This window comes from Monodelphis domestica, chromosome 1 (assembly GCF_027887165.1).
Source record: "Monodelphis domestica isolate mMonDom1 chromosome 1, mMonDom1.pri, whole genome shotgun sequence".
Classification (NCBI taxonomy): domain Eukaryota; kingdom Metazoa; phylum Chordata; class Mammalia; order Didelphimorphia; family Didelphidae; genus Monodelphis; species Monodelphis domestica.
Genome location: NC_077227.1, coordinates 319,912,024 through 319,926,279, shown reverse-complemented (window position 1 = coordinate 319,926,279; position 14,256 = coordinate 319,912,024). Strand labels below are relative to the sequence as shown.

General features: G+C 34.5%; 1 protein-coding gene across 1 annotated transcript in view; it reads right to left on the bottom strand.

The window, feature by feature from the left end:
• CDC42BPB (CDC42 binding protein kinase beta) overlaps positions 1–14,256 on the bottom strand; it is a 183,430-nt gene that overhangs the window by 126,851 nt on the left and 42,323 nt on the right. The window contains exon 2 of the mRNA XM_001366950.5: positions 8,336–8,427. Coding sequence (XP_001366987.1) covers positions 8,336–8,427 — 92 coding nt within the window. The remainder of the gene's footprint in view (positions 1–8,335; positions 8,428–14,256) is intronic.

Below are 14,256 nucleotides of genomic sequence, written 5' to 3'. Positions count from 1 at the left end.
CAAGAGAAATTTTCCTTCAAGAGAAAATTCTGAATTATCCTAATTTGTTTTTTAATCAGTTAGTGATTTGAAGCAATCTTTCATATGATTAATAATTTGACATTTTTTTCCAGATTATATTCCTAACATTTTGATATGTGTGTGTATACTCAAGGAAATGGCTTTTAGATTTAAATAATACTCTATAGATACTGGATATGAGGACCATATCAGAAATACTTAATAAAAGATTTTCTCCAATTAAGAATATTCTTTCTTATTCTACCTGCATTGATTTTGTTTATGTAAAAGCTTTACAATTTCATGATCAATTCTGTTTTCCTCTATTCCTCTAAGAATTTTCTGCTCAGCTTTGGTTGTAAAAGTGCCACCTCATTTTTACTTTCTTCTATGTTTTCCAAATGTTGTGACCTTTAATTTTAGCTTAAAAAAAAAAATCCTATTCACCGTTAGTTTATTGTATTATGATATAATTTTCCTAATAGTTCTTTTTCAATAAGTAGCTCTTCTAAGTTTAACAAACCTTTAGATTGTGTTTCCATCTGAATTGTGCTTATCAAGTATTCTCCACCTGATCTATTTTACATTTTTATGGCAATTAAAAAAATTAATGTTTGTTGGTTACAATAAAATCCCAAGTACCTTGCCCCACCGTTACTTCCCTGTACTAGAGAAGGCATCACCAAACATAACAAAAAAAGTATATATAAATTATGTCTTTCATGTTTCTATTTACCAGTTCTTTCACTGGAGGTGGATATTTATGAATTATTCTTCAAATATTAATTCTGTAACTATAATATAATGTTCTCTAGGTTCTACTCATTTAGGTCTTCATAATTTCATGTAGGTCTTTCCAAGGTTCTCCCAACCTGCTCATCATTTCTTATATTTTCCATTTTTAAAACTAGTATAAAAGAGTTCCCACAATTGCTACTTTATAATATAATGAGGTCTAGAAATATTATTACCCCTTCATTGATACTTTTCTACAATTTTCCTTGGTATTCTGGACTTTTTATTCAACTGGGTATAACTAAATCTCTAAGTTTAGGTAGTATCATACTGATTACACCAATGAGGTTTACCCACAAGAAATGACTATTTATAATATTTGTCATTCTTTATTTTCTTTAAAGAGTGTTTTATAACATTTATATAATAAAGTATTGAGTTTCTTGTGAGAGTGACTCAAATATTTATGGACTTTGAATGGGATTTCCCGATTTTGCTCTTGGATTCTTAAAAATTGCTATATGGAAATGCGACTATTTTTGTGGATTAGTTTCTTTGCTTATTCTCTGAGATCTGATAAGTAGAACATCACACTGTCTACAAATAGGGATAATATTATCTCTTCTATACCAATTAGGGCCATTAATTTATTTCTTTTGCTTTCCTGGTCTTTCTAACATTTCTACAACTATGTCAAGAACTATTTTATTTCTAAATATACTGAAAAAGATTCTAGTTTTCTCTTTAGCTAATAATGCTAGCTTTTAGTGATATGCTTACTATTATCACCAAACTGGCCCTTTTATATCTATAATTTTGAGACTGTTTGCATAAAATGCAGGTTTTTAATCATACATGTGATTTTCAAAGGCTTTCTCTGCATCTATTTATATAATCTTGTGATGTAGAGTAGTTTTGTTTTTAATATGATATATTTTATCTTACATGGCTTCCTAATGTTGAATCACTGTTGCATCCCTAATAGTAATCCAATTTATTCATAGTGAAACATTTTTTGATTTTTTGGATATGCTATAATCTTTTTTTCCTAGAATTTTATTTAAAATATTTGCATTCATCATTAATTATAATGATCTAAAATTCAATTTCTTTGTTTTCTTTCTCTCTGATTTATATATTAGAGCAATATTATCCCAGAAATTAATTCTGTTTTTGTTCTCAATTTGAGAATACCTAATTAGCAGATATTACTCTGGAAATATTTGACTGAGTTCATCTGTAATTCCACCAAAATGAGAAGTTTTATCTCTGTTAGTTCCTTTATGGCATATTTAATTTCTTCTTCTAAAATCAGGTTAAGAACTATATTCATAATCTATTAATTTGGGTATTTTATATTCTTTGTGGGTAATCCTTCATTTCTTTTTTTTTTTAAACCCTTACCTTCTGTCTTGGAGTCAATACTGTGTATTGGCTCCAAGGCAGAAGAGTGGTAAGGGCTAGGCAATGGGGATTAAGTGACTTGCCCAGGGTCACACAGCTAGGAAGTGTCTGAGGCCAGATTTGAACCTAGGACCTCTTGTCTCTAGGCCTAGTTCTCAATCCACTGAGCAACCCAGCTGCCCCCAATCCTTCATTTCTTTTAAATTTCAATGGTTACTATGTTTTAGTAAATTTTTCTGTGGAGATTTGCATTTTTTTGTACTTAATTTCATTTTCTTTATTTCTGGTGGGAAGAGAAAGATCAGATTAGCTAAAGATTAAATATTTTTAAAAACAAGTTTTTAGAAATACCATTTCTGTAGTTTTCTCCCTCTTTTATTTTCTATTGCTGATTTTTAAGATTTTCCCATTTGTGTTTATTTTGGATTTGATTTTTTTTTATTTTTAAAAGCTGCATCCAGGGGCAGCTAGTTGGTTCAGTGAAGTGAGAGCCAGGCCTAGATATGGAAGGTCCTAGGTTCAAATATGAGCTAGCTGTGTGACCCTGGGCAAGTCCTTTATAACCCCCATTGCCTAGCTCTTACCACACTATAGCATTGATTCTAAGGCAGAAGATATCAGTTTAAAATAAATAAATAAATGAATGAATGAATAAGTAAATAAGTAAAAGCTGCATCTACTATTAATGCTCTTTATTTTATGAATATTAGGTTTCAAGAGATAGTATTCTTCCTCTGAAGACAGCTTAGTTGTATCCCAGAAATTTTATTACGTTGTCTCACTGCTTTTCTCTCTTACATGGTTTTTTTCTTTGTGATTTGTTGATTCATTATTCATGAAGTCTTTATTAAGTGTCCATTTAGTTCTACCTCTGGTACTACTTTTGTATTATTAACATTAAAGAATTTTTAGTATTTTTGCTTTTTCACATTTATTTGTGGTTTCTCTGAACCCATGCACATGAAATTTTTGGAAAGTAGCATGTGGTAATGAGAAATATGTATATTTAATATTCTAGTTCAGAAGATATCATCAAATTCTTTAGCTCTAAGTTTGTTGGCCTCTAATATTGACTGTGTATGCAGCAAACCGTTGGTTTTATTTTCTTATTCATTCAGCCTCTCTTTTGTTTTCCTGGAACTGTTTAATCCACTTACATTTAAGATTATGACTGTTAGGCTTCTGTTTTCCTACTTTCACTTGATTTCCCTTGATTTTCACATCCCTCCTCTTTTTAAGTCAGCACTTGATCCCTACAATTCCCATAATGTTAGGTTTGCTTAGACTCAGTCAATGAGCATTTATTAAGTACTAAATATGTGTCAGGTACTATTGCTAAGCTCTGGGGATATAAAAGGGGCAAAAGACAATTCCAGCATTCAAGGAGCTCACAATCTAATGGGGAGACAATAAGAAAACAAAGCAGTACAAATTAGCTGCACGCAAGGTAAATAGGAAATAATCAAAGGAAGGAAGGCACTAGAATTAAGAGGGATTGGGAAAGGCTTTCTATAGAAGATGGGATTTTAGCTGAGACTTAAAATAAATCCAGAGCATCCAGGAAGCAGATATGACCAGGGAGAGCATTCCAAATATATGGGACAACCAGAAAAAATGTCTAGAGCTGAGAGAGGAAGTAGCTTATTCATGGGACATAGCAAGGAGATCTATATCACCGGATCAAATAGTACTACGTATGAAGACTGGAGAAGAGGAGTGAGGGATGTTAGGTTATGAAGAGCTCTGAACACCAGAGGATTTTGGATTTGAGCCTGAAGGTGACAGAGCCACTACAGTTTATTGAGTATGAGGATGATGTGGTTGGACCAGTCCTTTGTACCAGTGCTGATGCTTGTCTATTTTTACAGGTTTTAATCTTCTCTGCTTTACACTTGTCTGATTCCAAGTTAACTGACTATACTTAAAAAGTTGTAATTTCTCTTAATGTGTACAGATTTTACTATCATCCTTTTCTTTCCTAATCAGCTAAAGTATGTGGATCTTCCCTCTCCTTTGCTCTTAGTATAAGTTTTTTATCCAGTTCATATACCCTCAACAAGTACCCTCTTTATTCTGTGTCCCTCATGAGGGCAGTTTTTGAAGTGTCCGACACATAGTAAGTACTTCATAAATGTTTGAATCTAATTTTATGAGAACATGACATATCTACCCTTTCCATGCCTTTTCACAATAGATATCTTGATATCTAGAATATGCATCCTCTATAGCTCTACCTTTTAAATTTCTAAACATTGGGGGTATAGACTCTAAAGTATAAATGATCACCCTGATACAATTATCAATAATAGAGAAATAGAACTTGATCAATGATACATGTAAAACCCAGTGGAATTGTACGTCAGCTACAGGGGAGGGGAGGGGAAGAACATGGATCAGTAACTATGGAAAAATATTCTAAATTAATTAAATGTTTTCAATTAAAAAATAAAAATAAAATTCTAAACATTCTTCTTCAAAGTCTAGCTCAGGCTGGAACAATTTCTACAGGATACTTTCCTTGATCTCCTCAGTTATAAGCACTCTCATTCTTAAAACTACTTTACATTACTTTTTATTTTCTTCCTAGCATATACACAGCATCTTCCCAATGGAAACTAAACTCCCTAAAGGGAAAGACCTCTTTTTTCCTTGTAAGCCTTTGCACTCCTAGCACTTAGCATGGCATCTCGAACACAGTAAGAACTTAATAAAAGCTTCAAATCTGACCTCAGAAACTTCCTACCTATGTGACCCTGGGCAAGTCACTTAACCCATTGCCTAGCCCTTACTGCTCTTTTGCCTTAGAACCAATATACAATACTGTTTTTAAGATGGAAGGTATGGGTTTAAAAAAAAAAAAGTTCTGCATAGTTTTCATGTATTTTTTTCCATCAGGTTTTCAATTTGTCACATTTTAATAGATTTATAATACTTATATTATCTCTTCATTTTGTCATGTTTTGTACAGAATTCCCGTGTCCTTTTAAAGTTGCTATTTTTTGCTTCTCTTATGCCAATTATTTTTCCACTTATGTATTTTTGTGTGACAAATCTTTTATTCTCTCTCAGAGCTATTTATCTTTCGTTTGAACTAATCTTTAATTTCTTACTATTGCTTAATGATCTCTAAGTATTTATAGAAATCATTTTTTTCCCCCAGAAAATTTTGGATCATTTTCCTTTAAAGAATACTACTTGTTCAGTATAATATAGTGTTCTGGTTTTTCTTTACATTTTACTCCTTTTCCCTTATGTTTCTTGTTTTGTTTTGTTTTGAAACCCTTATCTTCTACCTTAGAATCAATACTGGGTATTGGTTTTAAGACAGAAGAGTGGTTAAGGACTAGGCAATGGGGGTCAAGTGACTAGCCCAGAGTCACACAGCTGGGAAGTGTCTGAGGCCAGACTTGAACCTAGGACCTCCCATCTCTGGGCCTGGCTCTCAATCCACTGAGCTACCCAGCTGCCCCCTCCCTTATGTTTTCATGAAACTTTAAGTTTACCTGCTTGTAAGTTAAGGTTTTATTTGAGTGTTTTGTCTTGGCTATTTGGTCTTTTGGACTCTTGTTTTACCAACTGTTTGTTTATGGCTTACCTCCTTACTCTTTGGTGAATTCCTATAAAGACCTTCTAGGCCAGTGATGATAAACCTTTTAGAAGAGTGGGTGATATGAGAAATGTCCTCAGGTGCCTGTGGAGAATGGGAGGGAAGCAGCCTCGCCCCAAGTCCCTCTGGCTTTATTGTAATGAATTCTGGCAAGCTCTGTGCTATGGCAATGACATGTATGCCCAAAGAGAGAGCTCTGAGTACTGTAAACCTTAAAATTTCTTAGACTTATGAATGTTGGAAATTTCACCATTGGGAAATTTCATACTTGGAAAAAATTTCTTACTGATAGTAAGAATTCTATTGGAATGTGAAAACCCTTGGCATGGGAGGGTCCTTCTTCTCCCTACTTAAGACTACTTTAGGACAGAAACCTTTTGCTAAACAATGGAAAGGGCTTTGACCTATGCATAAGCATAGAACAGGAAGTTCTTTGAGTCATGATTGATTTTAGAATTGATACAATAGAGATACTTGGAATGACAGAACCAGGTCTTCGAACTTACAATCTCCACCCTACTCAGTCTAACAGGATTTAGGAAGGGCTGCAGCATAGATCAAGATTTAATTATTTGAGAATATGACCTACAACAGACATGTGCAAAGCCACAGACCTTTGGGCGGTCCTGGGTTAAACTAGAGCCACCATTGGCACAGGAGAGACATTGACAGTGATTGGTAGATGTGAGAACTGAGGGGAGGGAACTTTGATGGTTTCCTTAAAGATAGCGGGGTCTGAGGAGAGAGGGAGTTTTTTGCTCTGAGAGGTGGCTCTGAAGGAGGACTGAGGAGGTTGCTCTGTGGGAGGACCAGGAGAGAAGGCTGGCTCTGAAGGAGAAGAATTCTCTGGAAACATTTCTTGAAAGGAGGCTCTCTTGAAGGTGGAACCTGAGGTTGGCATGAGAAGCCTTACCTAGAGAGATCTTGGGTGAGTGATAAAACCAACTGACTGATTTATTCATTCTTATTCCTTTCTTACTTTCTCTTTTTTCTATTGATTAATCAGTGTATTATAAATTAAATTTCTCTATAAAACCCAGTTGGCTTGGGCATATTCATAAATTGGGAATATATTCCCTGGCGACCATCTTATATTTATATAAAACCAAGACACAGTAGAAAACATATTTCAGAGGTCATTTTATATATATTTCCTTTCTCCCAAACATTTTAATTATCACAGTTTATGGCTCCCACTCTCTTATCTACAACTATTTAACACTCAAAACTATTTTTAATCTAACAGTACCCCCTCTCTGGTATGCATGCCATAGATTCACTAATATAGACTATATACTCCTCATCCTCCTTATTTTGGAAGTTGTGAAGACACGGCTTTGGTCTCTGTTAAGAATAAATTTGGGGCTAGAGGACGGGAGGAGAGACTAGTTTTGTATGCCTTATCAGTTTCTTCTCTTCATGCATTAAAACACTTTTCCCCTCTCTGGCTTTACCTTTGTCTTCTACCTCCCTCCACCAACTCCAAATGCTCTTCCTTTTCTTTGGACATGTGGGAAATCAGTCACTATCAACTGGTGGGGTAGGGGTTTCAGGCTGAATTACTACTGAATTACTATTACTCCAGGTATGTGTAGTTGGTTGGAGGGGAAGTGAGAAATTTCTAAGTACAGAGTTCTCCAATATTATTTAATTAGTGGTTCTTGTTGGTTTTTTCACCTTGAGCAGTGTTCCTGCTTTATCTTACAGAAATGAACCTTAGTTACACTATGGCTAAAGCATAAAAACATAAAAGCATAATTTCTTATATGAAAGTTTCTAGGTTACAGAACTTTTGAGGATCTTTAACAAGATGAGTGCTAAGATGTTTTCCAACTACTGTGATCCTTAATCATAACTTCTCTGTAATTCAATTTAACAAGCATTTAAGTGCTTATGATATTCAAGCCATTATGCTAGGAACTGAAGACAAAAATAGCCAATACCAACCCTCAAGAAGTTGGCATTCTACCAAATATATTCATTTGATACATATTCTGCTTCCTTACTAGCTATCATTACACATACGGGTACAATTTAAATTGAAATGAAAATATGTAGGAATACAGCTAAATGTTTTATTGCTTAATAATTTCAGAATGAAAGAGATAAAAAGTTAAGCACTTAATCTAATTTAGTACAAAATAATTCTTACTTAAAGATCTGAGAAACGGTTATCCTTTATGCTTTCTGGTATTTGAGAAAGTTGGCTTCATTTGGTGTACACATTTTCTTTAATGATTACAGTTAAGCCTTGACTGTATCTAAGAAAGGAAATATCAAACTTGCTGGTACTATTTCATCATACAAAACTCTCATAGATAATTTTATCTTCATATATTCCCTTGTCATCATGTAAATATAGCATTATTCTTTTTCTTGTCTCAACTCTTATCTTTTAGCCATCCCCAACCAAAAACCTAACAATAACCTAATTGTTTCTGGACATTAGTACCTTTGTAAAGACAACAATGCTATTAAAGGTCTAATTAGTGTAATGAATCGATTCCCTCCCCAAGGAAAAAATCCCAAATGGAGATATTTAATTTTAAATATACTAGGCTTTAATTTTTAAATGAAATTTTACCTTACCTCACCAAATGCACCTCTTCCAATTACTTTAATTATTTCAAAGTCATCTCGATGAAGCTGCATTTCCTTCACCAGTTGGGTAAATGGCTTTGCTACAAATAAAAAGGTAAAATTAAAGCTTAAATCAGTGTACCTAGAAATATTAACTCTACAAGAAAAATGTATAGCTCATTATAACAACTGATTAGCTTTTATTTTTTTAGCATGAGGGGTAGGGGATTGACATTACAATAATTAATTTATAGGTTTCTAAGTTATTTAGCTCAAATACCCCCATAACAACTTGATATAGAAAAAGATTTCCAAGTCCTGGATGACAATACAATAAAAGTTACATCTATCCTTCAACAATGATGCTCTCAAAAAGTTAATTGAATAAGGATGATTAATGATAAAAAGAGATAATTGTCAAAATGCATAAAGCAACATTTTTTTGTAGTAAAGAGCTAGAAATAAAGTAGATGCTCTGTCTACTTGCTTTGTCTTACATAAGGAAATCAAGGGTGACAGTGAACAGTGATGAAAATGGGAACAGGAGTTTAAATCTTATTTCAGAAACTAGCTGTGTAACCCAGAGCAAGCCACTTAATCTATCTGCTTCTGCTTCCTTATCTGTAAAATAAAGGGGGTTAGATGGCCTCTAATGTTCCTTCTAGTTCCAAAACTAAAATATTATGATTTTATTACTTACTTTCACAGATAGTAAGAGTACTGAAAGGGGTTTTATTCTATTATCTGCCTTAGCAATATTTCTCATTGACACAGCTACTATACTAGTGAAATAGTTAATAAGTTACAAAGTTATAAAGTGAAATTGTATAATTGTTACTAGTGAAGTGAACTGACCAGTATAAAGAGGCTTTATCTACAAAATGGTACAAAGAAGGCAAGGATTAGTTTGTCCTCAAGTGGCTACAAGCCAGGTTTATGCTTCCAAGTGAACAAGGACATAAAATCCACCGACTTCATATCAAAAAGAAAATATTAATATCCAGTTCTGTTATTATCTATGATACCTTGGAAAAGACGCTTATGCTTTCTAGGCCTCAATTTTCTCTTGAGTGAACAGACAATATGACTCACAAAGTACTTTGCAGCTCTAAATTCTGTGATCAAGATCCTAGGATCAAAAAGCCTACTCATTAAGTTGTCCAGAGGACCATTTGGCCTCTTTGAATATATATTTCCAACACCCAGCAGAGAACCTGGCCAGGCCCTAAATAAATGTTTGTTTACTCCTTGAATAACTAAGTCCCCTTGGAGAAAAAGCAAATAAAAGGGCATTGGGGAAAAGGGGATTAGGGGCAGATAATTGGAATAAAGGTAAAATAGATAGAAAAGATATCAACAAAAAATGCAAGAGGCATAGGCACAATGAGTTTAAAGAGAGGGAAATCAATCCACAGGACTTCTATTTTTCTTATTTAATTCCCTTATTACCCTTTGAAGACAACAATCACTTGTTTCTTTAATCTTAATTAAAATATTAGCATATTCTACTAGGTTAAACATTATCTTATGGTTATATCTATCTGATAAAAATAAATCTACCTTTCTAGGTTTCTCTTGCCTCTTCTGTTAATATTTCAAATTTCCTACTCAACTGGCTTTTCATTAGAAATGCTTGAAAGTGTGGGCAGCTGGGTGGCTCAGTGGATTGAGAACCAGGCCTAGAGACGGGAGGTCCTAGGTTCAAATTTGGCCTCAGACACTTCCCAGCTGTGTGACCCTGGGCAAGTCACCTGACCCCCATTGCTTAGCCCTTACCATTCTTCTGCCTTGGAACCAATACACAATATGGATTCCAAGACTGTAAGGGTTTAAAAAAATGCTCGAAAGTGCTCAGTATTATTAAAAGTCTATTTTCACCTATAGGATGATACTACACTTTGCAAAGTAAATTCTTCTTGGGTGTAAAATTATGTCTTATTTTGCTTTTTGGAATGCTGTATTCCAAGATCTCTTATTTATGACTGAAACTGTTAGGTCTCTTGTGATGTTCTGAATGCTTGCAGTATCTTTTTCCTTGATGTGGGAGCTCTAGATTTTGGCTGTGGCATTACTGGGACTTTCACTTTTGTGGTTTCTTTCAGGAAGCAATCAGTAAATTCTTTCCTAATTTTCTTATTACTGTTTAGAGTACCATCACCACCAGCCTAGTTTAACTCCTTACTTTCTCATCCCCAAGTCTCCTAGATCTGTTGCAGTCATATCAACATCTCTTAAAATAAATTCATTTCTTTCTGATACTATCACCACTCTGGTGCAGAGCTTATCAAGTCACAACAAAAATATTGCAAAAGCCTTGCTTCAAAGCCTTTCCTTACTCCAATCAGCTGATCATCCTAAAACTAAGGCCCCTTCTCCCCAATTGAATAAATTCCCATGACTCCCTATTATATCAAGAATTAAATGTAAACCTTCTGGTTGAAGTTTAAAGCCCTTTATTACCTGTCCCTTTCCAATCTTCTTACACCATGTACCCTAATCCTCTCCTTCATATATTCTATGATACAGTATCAATAGCCTGCTTGCTCAGTTTTTCAAATAAGACACTCTATCTCCAGGCATTTTCACTGACTGTCCCCCATGACTGAAATTCTCTCCCTTTCCATCTCTATCTCTTATCTTTTTTCAAATCCCAGATAAAATTCCACCTTCTTTAAGAATTCCTTCTAATCTATCTTTCTTTTTTTTTTAATCCTTACCTATAGTCTTAGAATCAATACTGTCTGTTGGTTACAAGACAAAAGAATAAATAGCAAGGGCTAGGCAATGAGGATTAAGTGACTTGCCTAGAGTCACACAACTAGGAAGTGTCTACGGCCACATTTGAACCCAGGACCTCCAATCTCTGGGCCGACTTCTCAATCCACTGAGCCACCTAGCTGCCCCACTAATTGTTCTTAATATTTGTGCCTTTCCTCTGTGATCTACAATTTATCCTGTACATGCCTTGTTTGCAACAATGATTTGTATTAGACTGGGAGCTCCTTGAGAACAGGAATTTCTTTTTGACATCAGTCCACCTGGGTTCATACAGTGTTTTGGTGAATAGCAGGGGTCTAATAAATGCTAATCAACTTTCTAATTTTACTCTTCCCTCTGATTCTAATAGATCTAGGCTATTTCCATTTGTTTTCTGGAAATAATGTCTAGGACTCTTCTCCCACCCCAACCCCATTTATATCACCATGACCTGTTTTCCAAGCCAGCTATTTTTGTTATCAGGTCTTATAAGATGTTCAGTGTTTTGATCTTGTTCTAATTTTCTTGCTTCCATATGGAATCATTGATTTGCCTTTGATCTTTCTAGTTTATAGGGAATTTTGCTACTTGAATAGTTTACTATTTCCTCTTGTGACCTATTCCCCAATTTTTTCCTCAAGAATTTTCATTTCTTACTTCATTTATTTGAAGAATTTATGTAGTCCTTATAGAAAGTCATTTTTTTCCTTTACAATTATTTTTTCTTTTGGGACACCTTTATATCTGTAGTAATTTTTTTATGCTAGTCGCTGCTCTCTTTGATTTGTTCATCTTCAAGCTTTAGTTCCTACATTTGGGCTTCTGTGCCAGAGCCAGATTTCATCCTTTGCTGCACTTTTTAGAGTGGAGAATTCAGACTATGTTTAGTGCCTCTCTCTAATGTGTGACCTAAGTTCCTACACTGACATATCCATTCTAGTGTTAGGCTCCTAGATCTTTCTAGTTCAAAGCATGAGATCTGCAAAAGCCTCTCTGCCATCTTGGGATTGAGGGATTTTAGAGTCTCTTGGGCCTGGTCTATTCTGACCTTGGGTCTGTGCAGTGTTCATCATTTCCTGCTGTGACTCCCAAACATTTCTGAGGTTCCCACTCTGAGGCTTTCTGATCACCCTTAGATTTTCTTGAAGGATCCTTCTGCTCTTGCTGCTTTAAGGCACAAAGTCTTACAGGTTATATATACCTCCAGCTGGTCTCTGGCCATGCTGGCAGGTTACCTTGGGCTGGTTATGATTTTGCACTCTTTTTTTTTAACAGTTCTGAGGTGGAAGAACTCACTTATTATATTCTCTGACTGAATTTTCTCTTTTTATCACTGATTAGTCTAGTGTGAACTCAAGTTCTGGTGGAATATTTAGGAACTGAGTGGTTTTACCTACAGGGAGCTAAGTAGTGCATTGAATAAAGAGCTGAGGATGGAATTAGGAAGACGAGTTCAAATCCAGTTTCAGATACTTACTAGCTATGTGAGCCTGGGCAAGTCTTCTGACCTCTGTCTGCCTCAGTTTCCTCAACTATAAAATGGAGGTAATAACATCACATAGTTTACAAGGTTGTCGGGAAAATCAAATGAGATAATATCTGTAATGTGCTTAAGAACACTGCCATGGTTGGTATTTAATTATATAAATAAAATACTTATTCCCTACCACCTGGCAACCATCTTCCCTGAAAGTCTGGTGCTATCAATTAAAATTTTAAATGATTAAAATATATCTAACTTTCTGAGAACCTTACTATCTACTATGAAAAAATAGAAAAATGATTTTAGGGTACAGATGGCAATTTGGGGGGGATACAATGTGAAATTTTTTTGTGATTTTATATATAAACACATATATATCTATTTATAAATTATATAATAAGCATATAATGTACATATACAATTATATAATAATGTAAATATATATATTTGTGGTTTTATATATAAATATAAGTATGTATGTACTTACACATACATATGTCACAAAGGTTTGGTTTTTCATTTCTTTTTTTCCCAATGGGGAAGTAAAATAAGTTTGTTCATTTAAAAAATAATTAAAAATAAATCTCTCCTAAGACAAACCTATTCAGTACCCAATTGACTCCACTCCTCACTTCTCAATTTTCTTGCAACCCTAGTAGCTTCCAACCTTATCACCCAACTGAAATTGTTTTTTCCAGAATTACCAACTATCTCTCAAAGGCCAAATCCAAAGGCCTTTTCTTAATCCTCACTTCTTTTGACTTCTCTGCAGCATTTGACTTTTCTCAGAGCTAGAAGCTCTAGCCTGGAAATTACATTACTGGAAATTTTCATTTTGAGATGGCCAATAGATCCTTTCTATTTTCACTTTGCTCTCTGGTTCTAATCAATCTTTTCATTTGTAATTCCTTGAAATGTGGAGTCTAGGCTTTGTTTTACAAAATGATTTCCGGTCGTAAGATAATTTAGATAATTTCTTCTTGAATTAGTTTCCAAAAAAATTGGTTTTTATATTATATGCCTTATGTTTTCTTTTATTCTTTTAATCTCTTGATTTAAATCTATATATATTTCTTATCACATTTGGTCAATGCTTTCTGTATGGTCCAATCTAATTTTCAGGGAATCTAATCCTCGAGTAAGGTTTACAACCTACTAATTTATGAATTCTCATTATTTCTTCCATAGATCTAATTTCAATTAATATTATATTTTGTAATTCATGTTTCATTTTCCCCAAGTAGTTAAAAAAATAAAACCCATACCTTCTAAGTATTGATTCTAAGGCAGAAGAGCAGTGAGGGCTAGGCAACTGGAGTTAAATAATTTGCCCAAGGTCACATAGCTAGGAAATATCTGAGGCCATATTTGAACCCAGACCCCCCCCCCCAACTCCAGGCCTGATTCTCTATCCATTGGGCTACCTAGCTGCCCTTTCTTCCAAGTATGTTTCAGCCCCGAACCCACTTCAATTTTTTAAAAGCTCAACTTGAACTTAAAGAATAGGAAATTCCTTTCTTCTGTGTGTACAACTTGGGCTTCTTTCTATCCCATAATGTCTTGCTTTTATTTATCAATTTCTTCTGTTTTACTCATGATTCCAGCCTCAGTTTCAAAACTGGCATATTATGCTGCAGTCAGACTCAATTGTCTTCCATGGGATGATGTGAATGTGGTACCAAGATTAGGC